Source organism: Scyliorhinus torazame, chromosome 3 (genome assembly GCF_047496885.1).
Source record: "Scyliorhinus torazame isolate Kashiwa2021f chromosome 3, sScyTor2.1, whole genome shotgun sequence".
In the NCBI taxonomy this organism is placed as follows: Eukaryota; Metazoa; Chordata; class Chondrichthyes; order Carcharhiniformes; family Scyliorhinidae; genus Scyliorhinus; species Scyliorhinus torazame.
Genome location: NC_092709.1, coordinates 223890906 through 223905584, shown reverse-complemented (window position 1 = coordinate 223905584; position 14679 = coordinate 223890906). Strand labels below are relative to the sequence as shown.

The 14679-nt window shown below is 43.0% G+C and overlaps 1 protein-coding gene across 2 annotated transcripts in view; it reads right to left on the bottom strand.

Annotated features, from left to right (window-relative positions):
• Positions 1–14679, bottom strand: part of adamts6 (ADAM metallopeptidase with thrombospondin type 1 motif, 6) — a 480737-nt gene that overhangs the window by 149169 nt on the left and 316889 nt on the right. For both annotated transcript variants that reach the window (XM_072496932.1, XM_072496933.1), the window contains one exon: positions 10680–10787. In XM_072496932.1, the coding sequence (XP_072353033.1) occupies positions 10680–10787 (108 nt within the window). The remainder of the gene's footprint in view (positions 1–10679; positions 10788–14679) is intronic.

Here is a 14679-nt window from a genome sequence, read left to right as displayed (position 1 = left end):
CACAGTATGTGCTCTGAATAGAGACTTCAATGTCCATTGTAAAAAGTGGCTCGTTAGCACCATTATTAACCAAGCTAGCTGAACCTGAAGGATATATCTGCCAGAATGGGCCGGTGACATGTAGCGAGACAACTATCAAGAGGGAAAAGCCTACTTGACCTCGTTCTCACCAATCTACCTGCAGCAAATATATCTGTCCATGATAGTATTGACAGAAGTGGCCATTGTTGTCCTTGTAAAGGGCAAGTCTTGTCTTCACATTGAGGATACCCTCCATCATGTTGTGTGACACCACCAGCGTACTCAATTGGACAAATTCAGAACAGATATACCAGCTAAAAACTGGTCATCCGTGAGGTGCTTGTGACATTATACAAATGTACAGCATGTGAAGAGTTAATGTTATGTTAAGCCTAGCCACTCGAGGGAGCTCAGGGACAGAGCTCTCAATTGCACTGGCTCTTAAGCTAAGAGGAGATAAGACTGGATCTGACGAAGATAAGATTCATAGTGTATTGCAGATTTAGTTGAGATATAATAGTTATAATTAGTAGATAGAGATAGGGTTAGTGAATGTAGTTTAATTCTTACATGTATATTTGCGATTCAGAATAAGTGTCGAACTCAAATTTAGTAGTGTTAATAAAGTTAGTTTACTTCTTTAAAAGAGCTTTGTGTATCTTTCTGATCACTACACCTTCTATCCTGGAAACTCCTCACAAAGATCACCACATGGTACCAAGCAGTAAGAAAGAAGGAAGAAAAGAAATCAGAGCATAGCTACACATCTGAAAATCTGCAAAGAACAAAGAAAAACCAAGACCAAAATGAATGCTGTGCAAAAGTCAGATAACTTCAAGATGTCCGGTAAAGTAAGTTTCAATTGGGAAAACTTCAAGCAGCAGTTTGAAGTCTTTCTCTCTGCATCTGAGCTTGAATCAGCTCCCGACGTTAGGAAAATAGCTCTCCTACTAAAGCTGGCAGGTCCGCAGGCATTAGAACTCTTTAACTCATTTGATTTCTCAGAAAATGAAGGTAAAAATAAGTATGAGAAAGTAATGGGAAAATTTGACTCTCATTGCAAAAAACAGGTCAATGAGGTGTATGAGAGATACATGTTTTTTAAAAAAGGTGCAGCTACAAGTGGAATCTTTTGACTCTTTTCTAACTGATTTAAGGCTCTGAGCACAATCCTGCAGTTTTTCCTCAATTACTGAATCAATCCTGCGTTGGGCATATTTGAAGAGCAAATGCGGGAACGTTTACTAAGAAAACCAAACTTAACTTTAGAAGAAGCCATCAACCTCTGTAAAGCAAGTGAGCAAGCCACCAATGAATATGCTGAATTCAGATCTCGTGAAAAAGAATTTCAGCAATGTGATCGGCACCATTGCCTCTGAGGCGCAGTTTAAAACAAATCGCGCTGCAGCATGTAGCCATTTTATGCGAGTAAGAAAAGAACTCGAAACGGACATTCGACGTTCTGCGCATGTGCACTTTGAAAAAGGACAAGAACCGGAATTTGACCAATTTGCGCATGCGCCTGAGAGGTTTATGCATACACGCTGTGGACACTCCCACATAAAGCAACATTGTCCTTCATTTGGAAAAAGGTGTACACCATGTAACAAACTCAATCATTTTGCTACACAATGCAGATTTAACACGACAACAAACTAGAATCAATTTAAAAAGGCATTTCAACAGCATAAAAAAGTTAACTTTATACAAAACAAGGAAGAAGAACAAAAAATTTTAAAATCAAAGATTGCTCTCACTATGCCTACTTCACTGGACAACTACATAATAGAAGCAATCACTAAAACAAATGGACACGATACTGCTGATAAACCAACCAGTCAACTATCCGATAGAAATAAAGATTGGATAGAAACATTGATCATAAATGGATCAGAGATACAATTTAAATTGGATACTGGCGCACATGTTAATCTGATAAGCAGCAGCCGGTCCAAAATATAAAAAGGCACATTGTAGATTAACAGACTACAATGGAAATTAAATAGCAACAAAAGGTTCATGCTACCTCATAGTTCCGCGTAGTGACATTAAAATTCCACTTGATTCTAAAATTGTGGATGACACAAAATCCTCACTTATTGGTGTAGATGCATGTATCCAGCTAAACCTGTGCAGAGAATTCACACTGCCAACTCTTTCCCTGGTTTGAAAGATTTAGTACTTGCAGATACATTATCCAGAGCCACAATGCATGAGGATAACAAAGTTGTTGACGTTGTACTCAGTACTGAAGCACTAGCCAACTTCATCACAGCAATGCTACCTGTCACAGATGCTAAACGACAGATAATCAAGGCAGAAACTCTACGAGATACGACACTTCAGCAAGTGATATAGTATCTACGTACTGACTGGCCGAAAGGGAAATGTGCAAACTTTTGCAAAATCAGAGACGACCTGACAACAATAGATGACTTTCTATTGAAAGGGGACCACATTGTAATTCCATCATGTCTTCGACAAGACATTCTCGCACAAATCCACGAAGGACATTAAGGCATTGAGAAATGTAGAAGAAGAGTATGGAAATCGGAGTATTGGCTGGGAATCAACAAGGATATAGACAACTACATTTAACAGTGTCCAATATGCCAAATGCACCAACCGGCTCAATGTCAGCAGATCTTGGTGGAAAGCGAACTAGTTACTCAACCATGGGCAAAAGTCACCATGGACGTATTTTACTTTCAAGGCTGTGATTATTTGATAATCATTGACTATTACTCAAATTTTCTGGAGGTTATCAAATTATCCGACTCAATAATGCATTCAGTTGTCAGGGCAGTGAAAAATGTATTTGCCAGACATGGTGTACCAGTTACTGTTGTCACAGACAATGGACCGTGTTTTAGCAGCCTGGAGTGATTACAATTTGCCAATGACTATAACTTTACACATGTAACTTCTAGCCCACTATACCCGCAGGCAAATGGGAAGGCTGAGAAAGGGGTGGGAATTGTGAATCAGCTTCTCAAAAAAGGACTTTGACTTAGCACTGTTAGCATACAGGGCTACACCACTGTCATCGGGGCTTTCTCAGTACAGGTACAACACAGGCAACTATCCAACACTGGGGTAGACTGCCCATGTATGTCCCACCCACAAATGCAGGACAAATCCAATCAGGCCAATTACTGCCCATCTTTCTAGTCTGAATCATTAGTAACGTGATGGAATATGTCAATTAACTTGTCTACTGACTCCCCAAAGCCTGGTCATGATCTACAAGGCACAAGTCAAGAGAGTGATGGAATACCCTCCATTTGCCTAGGTGAGTGCAACTCCAACAACACTCAACACCATCCAGAACAAAGCAGTGACTTGATTGGCACCTACCCAATACCTTAAACATGCACTCCCTCTACCCACTCCCTCCACCATCTGTGTACAATGGCAGCAGTGTGTACCATTTCGTTTGACAGCACTTTCCAAACCCTACCACCTAGAAGGACAAGGGAAATGGGCACAAGAGAGCATGATCATCGGCAAGTTCCCCTCCAAGCCGCACACCATCCTGACTTGGAACGACATCGCTGTTCCTTCACTGTCGCTGGATCATAACCCTGGAACTCCTTCATTGAAAGCACTGTGAGTGTAACTACACCACATGGTCTTCAGCAGTTCAAGTAGGTGACTCGCCACCCTTTCTCAAGGGCAATTAGTGTTGGGAAACAGATGTTAAGACTTGCCAGTGGTGTTCATATCCCATGAATGAATTTCAAAAATGTAAGTTGCAGCACGCCTGGAGAACAGTGATCACAGAATGGTCACGTTTAACATTGTTTAAGAGTCAGAAAAGCTTACAGTTAAATTCAATGAAATGAGGAAACAGGAAAAGCAAATGAATTCCGGGATATTGTTCAGGATCCACTTTAGTGTAAGACAGGTGGAGTATCTTGAAGGTCAATAGAATGTTGAACTACATCCCCAAAACAGTTGAATAGAAAACCTGATGTTGCAGCGATCATACTTCATTGTCCTCTGATTAGACAGACTAAGCATCTAATCCTGGTTGCCAAGAAAGAAGGGAGACATTCAACCACTGGAAATACTTCAAAAGAGTCAATTTTAACTCCTGGGTGGTTAAGCGATAGAGCGCGCAAGTGGTTGCTCATATTCGCAGCGAAGAGGAGACTACTATTTAGAGACACTGACCTCATTAAAATCAGGCTGGTCAACTGTCGGGTGCTTGAAGTATGATGTGTATATTGAAGAAGGTCCACCACACAAAACAGACAGGTGCTTTGGGTACCCAGTGGTAGCCCTCTATCGAATAAAGGCTGCATTGTCAATGTTGATGGTGCAGGAAGGCTGCCAACTCCATTTTGAAGTTAATTCAACAAGGTGTGTCAAGCAATAGTCAGCCCCAAGAAGTGTGGACTATACTTCCCGACAGAGTAGGAAAGTTATTGAGAAGTGATATGAGAAACTGAATGCTATAGTGGGCTGCGATGGGGAGCGGCATTCAGGATGATTCCGTAGATAAATAAATAAATAAAGATAGTTTAAATGGCTATTTTTATCTGTAATTATGTGGTGATGTAATGTTGACAAATACACTGAACAAGGTTGCCCATGACATTTCCAGTCATCAGTAAAAGGAAGTCTCCTCTTCAAGTTTGCTTCACTGCAGGTTTCTTATTTTACAATTTTTTTTCTCGAATTCAAATCATAGACATTCTACTTTGATGTTTGTATTGCTCAATGTCCTTCCACTTTACAATTGGCAGAATCTCAGATGCAGCCTTCTCCCAGCTTCCAGTCCATGTCTCAGAAAGCAACCAGGAAATGTCATCAATCCCTCACAACCTTCTTCATTAAATGGTGCATTTGTATCACCAAGTGCTTCCCAGTACGTCGGGAGATGGCATTGTGCCAAGAAGAGGGATTACCTGGACCTGTAAAAAGAAACAAGTCAGGGCCAGATGAACATACAATAGGCATTTGGAACAGTTCTGAACAAAATAAAGACAAATGAGAATTCAAACAGTAAATTAAGGTCGAGCAGATAGTTAAAAGAATGTAAAAGACTGCACAATGATGGATGAGCAACAGGTAAACTAGAAAGCTTTTCGTAGGGCGATTAGAAAAAGCATTGTGGGAAGCTACAGATGGGTGAAAAGTCGCAGAGCAAGGAAGGGAGGGTATATAGATGGACAGAATTACGCCTGTGGCATCAGTTGGGGGTCACATTCACTGGCTTCCTTCAGTCAGATATCTACAATTATCTTGTTTGGAAATTTGGTGCTGGTGTTCCTAACCAAGCCACAAGGTAATACAATAGGGATACAGGGAATGGCCACCAAATGGGCACCCACCTGTGACAAAGGAAAAGCAGGTGTGTAAATAATATAGTATGTTATATTTAGCAAGTTATTTTTAAAATGTCTTATTTTTAGAAATTATGGGAAACGAATACATTTTTCAAAATGATTAAAAATATGTATAACTAATAACAAAGTGCCATACCTTTTGACTTTGTGAAATAAATAAATTCAACTTCTTTTTCTGTATGTGTTTCTCCGATTATTCCTTGCAAAAAGTGGTCGTTTAATGCAGTTGTCTTCTTAAATAATGAATTCAATCCCCTTCCACACCGTCTTTGGTGATTAACATTCTTCAATTTGCAATGTGCCCAAAGATAGCATTTGTTCCATGAGGGGTTGAACCAAAATGGGACTGTACGCTCACTCAGCACACTCACCTGTTATATGTACCATGAGTGAGTATGCATTCAATGAGCTTTGCAAAGGGCAAGTACAGCCGATGGCACTGCTCAGATCGCTGCGTGGCGTTACATTATTCCTGTGTAACCTTCTTGGTTCAATTCCTCCCGCATTCACTGTCATTTCTGCTCTCTAATACGTTGTTTGTAAAATTATTCATTGATGCCATGTTGTACAGTGTACATTAGAAACACATTTGCAGATATGCAGTGCTGTATTATCAAACCACCTTGTACTGTAATTTTAGAAGTGTTAAGACTCAAGGCCATAAATATCAAATGAACATGATGGGTTAGATTTTATTAGGACTGCGCAAATTAGAGGGTTGGCAGCTGGTCAGTCCCAGTGTTGTCACAGCAGTGCTGGCCCCTGATGGAACCACATACAGCTGAATCATCGATGGATGCCAGTCTTGCAGCAAGGTCACGAGGGGTTGGTTGATGAGTGTTGTGGGCAGTTCCAGCTGGAAAAGTTTCAGCGTGAGTGTAGTTCCAGCAGGGGCTATCCATCACACTTGTAGCACTGCTGCCAGCCTTGAATTTGTGCAGTCCCTCCAAAATTAAACCAACCATGTTGCTGCATGGGTGACCATTGCCTTCAGGATCCATGGTCTACAAATGTCTGATCAGGATGGCCTCTGAGCAGGAGAGCATTCCTCCATTACCCCATGGCTGGTAAAATGCCATGACAGCAGGAAAGTGACAGATACTCTGCACCCCAGTCCTTTTTGCTGATTTTGTACACTGTCCCCCACCACCGTTCCTGCAGGGTCAGAAACATCAGCCTGATATGTGCTCAATTATCTCTGCCTTTTGGAAAGAACTAAATTTCTGTCATGTCGTCCAGTCAAAAATCAGCTTCAAATTACAGAATGGAACCATTTAGAATGTAGAAAACAACAGGAACACAGACAGACATTGATTAACATTTGTCATTATTGGTAACTATCCTTCAGTGAATATGCTATTTATTGGAGAAATGGGAAAGGCAATTGGTACTGCCAGGAAATATTCCACACGCACGCACACATATATCAAACCCAACAAGCTGTATCTTAATAAATTGGGAACTGTACTCGGGATAGTAAACAGCTCTGTCAACGTTCTCTCTCCACAGGTGCTGTCAGACCTGCTGAGATTGTCCACTATTTTCTGATTTTGTTTCAGTAAACGTATGAGTTGTCCACAAATGTAATCAAACTCAAGATGACAAAGCAGTTCTTTGAAATGGAAAGGAACATTGCTTCCATGTTGCGCAGTTACTGTAGGATGTTCAGAAGCCGTTATACAAGTGATACCTGATAATATCGATCACTCTCCCCTTCATCTAGATCCTGTTCATTTTCATATTTGATGGAAGTATTCAAAAGTTGCGCACATCAGATTGATCATTAAAGCCAACTCAATGAGAGTAGATTTAATGCCCGGGGTGGATGGCGTGGAGATGCTAAAAATAAAATAATAGGCAACTCACCCACATCCAGTTTCAATAGAGGCACTAAAATGTAAAGTCGCCATAGTCCCAGATGACCATAGGCTGCTCTCCCCTTTGAGGGGGAGAGCTGACTGGTGGTGGTTTAACCAGAGCATCACCACATACCTACACACGGCAAGCTTGCCAGTAAAGGGAAAGTGTGAAGTGCTTGCGGGTCAGGAGGAGTAGAAGTGCATCCTCCAGCCCACCACATTTATCTCCAAGCAATAAAAACTCTTGTGATTCCATCCCCACTTATGATATTCAATTTGGCCTCCCTGCCCCACAATATCCGACAAATGCCCCGGGATATCCAAATCTTCCCCCTCTTCCCTTACATTGTGACATTATACTCACCTCTCCCTCAGTGTCAAACTTATCTCCATTCAGCTCACCCATTGTCATCCAGCAGCCAATAGGACACCCAATCTGGGTAATTGGGGCTGGGAAATCTGTCACTAAATTCAGCAGGATCTGTGGCCACAAATCCTTGCCCCCCAAAACCCATCCCTTTCCTCACCCACCTCAGAGTTATTATTGGAACCGATATCTCTCAAGTTCTAGTAGTTGCTTCTCATTTTGCAATCCAAATATTCCCTGAAAACTATCTTGTTCTACATGGGACTATTATGCAGAATACTAAAGACAGAGAGGTTCTTTTTGTATTTACACAACACATGATTAAACAATCACAGAAGATAAAAATGGATGTCAAACAATGACAACTAGCATTTCTATGTTGTGCTCTTCAGTACAAAACATAGTTTGCCTATTTTTTAGAACAATGTCTCATCATATGACGGAATAGAAAGTCATAATACTGTTCTAATTACAACAGTTCTAAACTGCATTTGCTCCATATTATATAAGATGAATTGAAGATAGTGCCAAATGAATAAAAAAGCTCTCATTTGTTTAGAAGATCACTTAAAAATAAAACAAATTCCATACCCACGACCACTACCATCTAGAAGGACAAGAGCAGCAGATAGATGGGAACCCCACCACCGCGAGGTTCCCCTGCAAACCACTCACCACCCTGACTTGGAAATATACTGCCGCTCCTTCATTGTCGCCAGGTCAAAATTCTGAACTCCCTCCCCAACATCGCTATGGGTGTACCTACACAAGATGTACTGCAGCGGTTCAAGAGGCAGCTCTTCACATTCTCAAGAGCAATTAGGGATGGACAATAAATGTTGGCCTAGCCAGCAATGTCCACATCCCTTGAATTAATAAAAATGTATTACTATCTGGAAATCTGGACTGCATACCTAACTTTGTTTCAAAGTACGCTGCACAAACAAATATGAGCACCAAAATGGGCACTTTGCGTTGAATTATACGAGATGCCAGATTCCCCGTTCTACCTCGGTGAAAACGTTGGGGTTGGTGGGGAGCCCGCTGAGGGGAACACAGTCTGCCCTGCAGACATTTAACTGTCAATTGCCCAGTAATAGACCGAAAGTGGGATTTCTGACCCTCAGTCGGCTATAGAGACGTGCTGACCAATCAGAGGTCAACAACTCCCTAATCCTTCAGGCAGAGGAGTGTGGCCTAGGATCGGGATTTGGGTCAGTATTTGAAAGTAAGAGACTGAGAAACTTTGCAGTCAGAGGGACCTGGATGTCCTTGTAAACAAATCACAAAAAGTTAAAATACAGGTACAGTAATAAATTAAGAAAATTATGTTAGCTTTTATTAAAAAGGATTTGGACTTTAAGAGTAAAGAAGTCTTGTTATAATGATATTTTGCCTTTACACCTGGAGTACTGTGAACACTTTTTGTCTCCTTACCCATGGAAGAATATACTTGAGGGTATGCAAAAAAAGGCTTCACTTAACTGATTCCTGCGATGGGGGTTTATCCAATGATGAAATATAGTTTAGTCAAGGCCTATATTCCATCGAATTTAGAAGAATGAGATGCGATCTAATTGAAATGTGATCTAATTGGGGTGGCACGGTGGCACAGTGGTTAGCACTGCTGCCTCAAAGGAAGGGACCTGCGCTCGATTCTGGCCTTGGATGACTGTCTGTGTGGAGTTTGCACATTCTCCCTGTCTCTGTGTGAGTTTGCTCCTGGTGCTCCGGTTTCCTCCCACAGTCCAAAGATGTGCAGGTTAGGTGGATTTGCTATGCTAAATTGCCCCTAGGTGGGATTACAAGGTTAGGGTGGGTGGAGGGGGAGAGAGTGGGCCCAGGTAGGGTGTTCTTTTAGAGGGTCGCTGCAGACCTGATGGGCCGAATGGCCTCCTTCTGCACTGTAGGGATTCTATGAAACCTGAACAATTTTTAAGAGGCTTGACAGGGTAGATGTTCAGAAAATTACTTCCCTGGCTGGGGAGTCTAGAACACGGGGTCACATTCCCAGAATAAGGGATCAGCCATTTGTGGTTGTGAATCTTTGGAACTTTCAGCCTGAGAGAGATGTGGATGCTCAGTCATTGAATATATTATTCAGGACAGAGATCAATCAATAGATTTCTGGATACTAAGAGAATTAAGGGATATGGGGATAATGCAGGAAGGTGGAGATGAGATGGAAAATCAGCCTCCTCTGGCGGGATTCTCTGGTCCGCCAGCTGTGTGTTTCTCGGCAGTGCGAAAAAGACCCCAAGTATTCTGACAGCTATTAAATTTACAATAAGGCTATCTACCCATTGAAATACTACACTGCACCTTAGAGAGGCCCTTCTAGCTCAGAAAAGCGAGCAAGAACTATAGTGACAGAATCAGGATAAATATAGAGTTTGAAATTGCTGGCTTGGCTTGATTCAACTAAAACTTGGCCTGATCTGATACTGCTTTTGTCTCCTCACATTTTCACCTTTCTACATTGTTACTGAAGGAGAAGGGGAACAATCCCAACTTCTCCAACTCCAAATAAGGGAAAATTCAGCTTTGACTCGGACAGTTTGCACAGCTTAAATGTTGAGAGATGGGCTTGACCTGGTGTCCTGGTTCTGTTTTCACCATCAAGACATGTCAAAACTTTAAAACTATCTCTATCACTTTTCTTCCAACTTTATTCATGATTCAATCCAGTGTGTTGTAAAAGTTGACATGTGAAAACGGCCGTATTACATGTTTATCTCTGCAAATGTGCGCATGACATCAGGGGAAAGAGTTGGCCCCAGGCTGATCTGTAATCCTTATGCTGTCAGTTTCAAAAATACATTGGTGGTATCATAATGTTGATTAGCTGATTTCTGTTTCGTAACATGTCCATATAACTTGTTAAATCTGAGCAGTTCAAACATATAGCAATAATTCAACTGAGATCAACAGCATCACCATAGTTGCAAACCTTAATAGAGCTCTGTTTCAAATACATTTACAGCCACGTGAAGTGCTTATCGTTAGGGCAAAGTGACTTAATGTACTCTTGCATTTTGTTGTGTGAAAGTTCTGAACAGAGTTTTAAAGCATACTTACCCCTTTTTCAATAGTTCCTGTCTGGCACAGGGTACCTTCAGCAGCAGGAATGCTGTTGGTTACACATCGGTTGCTTTTGCTGAGGCACCAGAGCTCTCTGCAAACTTCCTAGGAAAGAATCAGTGGCAAGTTGATCAGAAGAAAGATTTTAACACCAGCAGTCACATTTTTATTGCGCCTGTGCCCACCAGCTATAGATGTGCTTAGACTTGTGTAACTGGTGGTACCACCAATGTAAACTTGCCAGATTAAATTTAGCAGCCAGCAAGACATGGAAATTTACCAATTATCCTGATTGTCATCAGTCTTCAGCATTCAGTAGATTGTTTAGAAAAAGATCTGGGTCAAAATTCAACTCACCATCTGACAGCATGGCGCACACAGTATCATGAAATCACAACAAGATTTCTCGTAATCTGGATACAAACCAATTACACAGTTCAACACATTGTGGAATTCTGGGCGTATGTGAGCTACAGGCATAACTCCGAAAAAGAATGACTGTCACTTCAACCTTTTATATCCATCTACTAAAAATTCTGGGCGCGATTCTCCCAGCCCTGCGCCGGGCCGGAGAATCGCCGCACTCGCGGCGCGCCACCAGCGCGCGATTCTGCGAGGTGCGGAGAATCGGTGCCATTTGCGCCGGCGCGTTTGGCGCGGCGCTGGTCGCGGACAGCTGTTTGTAGCCGGGCCGCCGATTCTCCGGTCCAGATGGGCCGAGCGGCCGCGCGGAAAAAGCAGAGTCCCTCCGGCGCCGGCCACACCTGGTCGCTGCCGCCGTGAACTCTGCACGAAGGGTCGGGGGGCGGCTTGTGGGGTGGTTAATGCTCCATCCCCGGGGGGGGCCTCCGATGGAGTCTGTCCCGCGATCGGGGCCCACCAATCGGCGGGCCGCCCCCCCCGCCTCCGGGCCTAATTTGTTGCGCATCCAGCCCCAGAATCCCCGCACCATGTTGCGTCGGGGCTGGAGCGTTCAGTAAAGCCACCGCGCATGTGCGGGTTGGCGCCACCCCCACTGTGCGCCAGGAGGTGAGGCTGGAGCGGCGTGAACCGCTCCAGCGCCGTGCTGGCCTCCTGTGGGGGCCAGAATCGCTAGTGCCCGCGCCCATGCCCGTTTCGTGCCGTTGTGAAATGCGACGGCGTTCACGATGCCGTGGACACTCTGTCCCGCGATCAGAGAATCGCGCTCTCTATTTGGGTGGCATGGTAGCACAGTGGTTAGCACTGTTGCTTCTAAGCTCCAGGATCCCAGGTTCGATTCCCGGCTTGGGTCACTGTCTGCACATTCTCCCCGTATCTGCGTGGGTTTCCTCCCATACTCCAAAGATGTGCAGGTTAGGTGGATTGGCCATGCTAAATTGCCCTTAGTGCCCAAAACGGTTAGGTGGGGTTACTGGGTTAGGGGGATAGGGTGGAGATGTGGGCTTGGTTAGGGGCCGAATGATCTCCTTCTGCACTGTACATTCTATGATTTTCATAAGCTGCTCCGACAAAACTAGCCACACTCCCAGCTCTGAAATGTGAGTATACTACAACTGTGCTTGCTTGGGGGTGGGGGTGGCAACATGATCCAAATTTAATTTCATTCACAGCAGGAACCAAAATGAATATTCTGCCCTTTTAGCTGCAGTTTTTTCATGTATTTTTCTAAAACGTATCCTCATTGAAACTTGCATTATACTGTTGCTTTCATGGTGAAGTATTCGTCACTTTAAAAATTTAAAACTTCTCTTGCTCTCCCTGGGGTAGAATTTCGTCAAGGACTGTCGTGAGAAATTGGTCATGCCATATCGGTTCTCTGTCCTATATAACTCTTGATATTTAATTTCATTGACTGCAGAGGAGCTGAATATCAGTTGATGTTGAGTACGAGAGGAGGTGGTGAGAGATAGTGGGTGCATTGGTGGTTTACATTCAAAATTCCAAAGATTCCGGAAAGGTTCCTGCAGACTGGATGTAGTAAATGTTTGGGAAGGGAGAGAGAGAGAGAGAGAAAACAGAAATACAGGCCTGTTAGTTTGATGGTCAGGAGCAGGGAGAATGTTAGAATCTATCATAAAGGATGTGATAACTGGATACTCAGAAAGTAATGATAAAACTGGGCAGAGTCCACTTGGATTTATGAAAGGGAAATCATATTTGACAAACCTGGTGGAGTTTTTTGAGCAAGTTACTTGTAGCTTAGATAAAGGAGAACAAGGGGATGAAGTGTATTGGGATTTTCAGAAGGTCCCACACAGGAAGTTTGTGAATAAAATTAGATTGCATAGCATTGGGGGAAATATACTAGTACAGATTGAGGATTGGTTAACAGACAGAAAGCAGAGTGTAGGAACAAATGGGTCATTCTCTTGATGGCAGGCTGTTACTAGTGGGTACTTCAAGGATGAGTGCTTGGGCCACAGCTGTTCACAATTTATATAAATAATTTGGATGTCAGGACAATTTGTAATATTTACAAATTTGCCGATGACACAAAATGAGCTGGGAATGTAAATTGTGAGGAGGATGCAAAGAGGCTTCAGGTGGACTTGAAAAAGCTAAGTGAATAGGTAAGAACGTGGCAGGTGGAATACCAAATATAAATAAGTGCAAAGTTATCCACTTTGGTAGAAGAAACAGAAAGTCATAACAATTCTTAAATGGTGCGAGGTTGGCAAGTGGTGATGTCCAAAGGGATCTGAATGTCCTTGTTCTTGAGTGATTAAAAGCTAGCTCGTATGCAGGGCCAGCAGGCAGTAAGGAAGGCAAATCCTATGTTGGCCTTCATCATAAGGTTTGAGTACAGGAGTAAAGATGTCTGTATAGAGCCTTGGTGAACCACATCTGGAGTATGTGTGCAGTTTTGGTCTCCTTACCTAAGGAAGGATATACTTGGCATTGAGAGAGGTTCACCAGATTGATCCCTACGATGGTGGGATAATGAGGAGCGATTGTTAAACTGGGCCTATATACTCTAGCGTTTCAAAGAATGAGAGTTGATCGCATTGAGACTTACAAAACCCTTACAGGGCCTGGTAGGGTGGATGTTTCCCCTGGCTTCAAAGTCTAGAACCAGGGGACATAAATTCAGAGTGAGGGGTAGGCTGTTTAAGACTGAGATGAGGAGGAATTGCTTCACTCAGAGGTTGGTGAATCTTTGGAATTCTCTACCCCAGGGTGCAAGAAACTCAATCGTTGAGTGTGCTCAAGACAGAAATCGAATGATTTCTGGAGACCAATGACATCAAGGGATATGGAGATAGCGTGGGAAAGTGACTTCGAGGTAGATGATCAGCTATGCTCTAATTGAATGGCAGAGCAGGCCCGATGGGCTGAACGGCCTATTCTTGCTCCTATGTTCCTATGATCCAATACCAGATGTTTTGTGCCACCACCCAAGACAAATTCCTGCCCCTCTTCACCTGATGTGCATGATGGAGAAGTAAATTGGAATGTTTAATTTTAAAACTTGAAGAAGATATGTACTGATGTAGGATTGGCATTTCCTGGGGTTCCAATCTTTTACACTGATTTCTGTCCGTACATGCCCGTTTTAAGTTTGGACCTGCCCTAATTGGTAGAATACTTTGGCACAACCCAGAGTACAATTATGGTGCAACTTCCAGATTATGCTCACTGATGTCACTGCTGATTTTAAATGATCTGAATCTTTCACTGAATGCATAGCTTGTGAGGCACTCCATTCCTGCCATCAAAATCCAAGCAAAAGGGCAACAGAATGGGTCCCAAGTTGTTTCAGACAACACAACTTCACTTGTTTCTAATGGCACTCTGAGAAAGCAGACATGACAATATGTCATTAACACCAAACGTTCAAAGATTACTTTGAAATTTCAGACTGAGATTGCGGCCAATGTTTAAAGTGGGACAGCAATGCGGGACCATTTACGCTGGCGGGATCTTACGGTCCCACCGACGGCGCACCCCTGACACAGGTTTCACGATGGCGAGGGGTGAGATCAATGGAAAACCCCACTGACAACAGCGATACCAA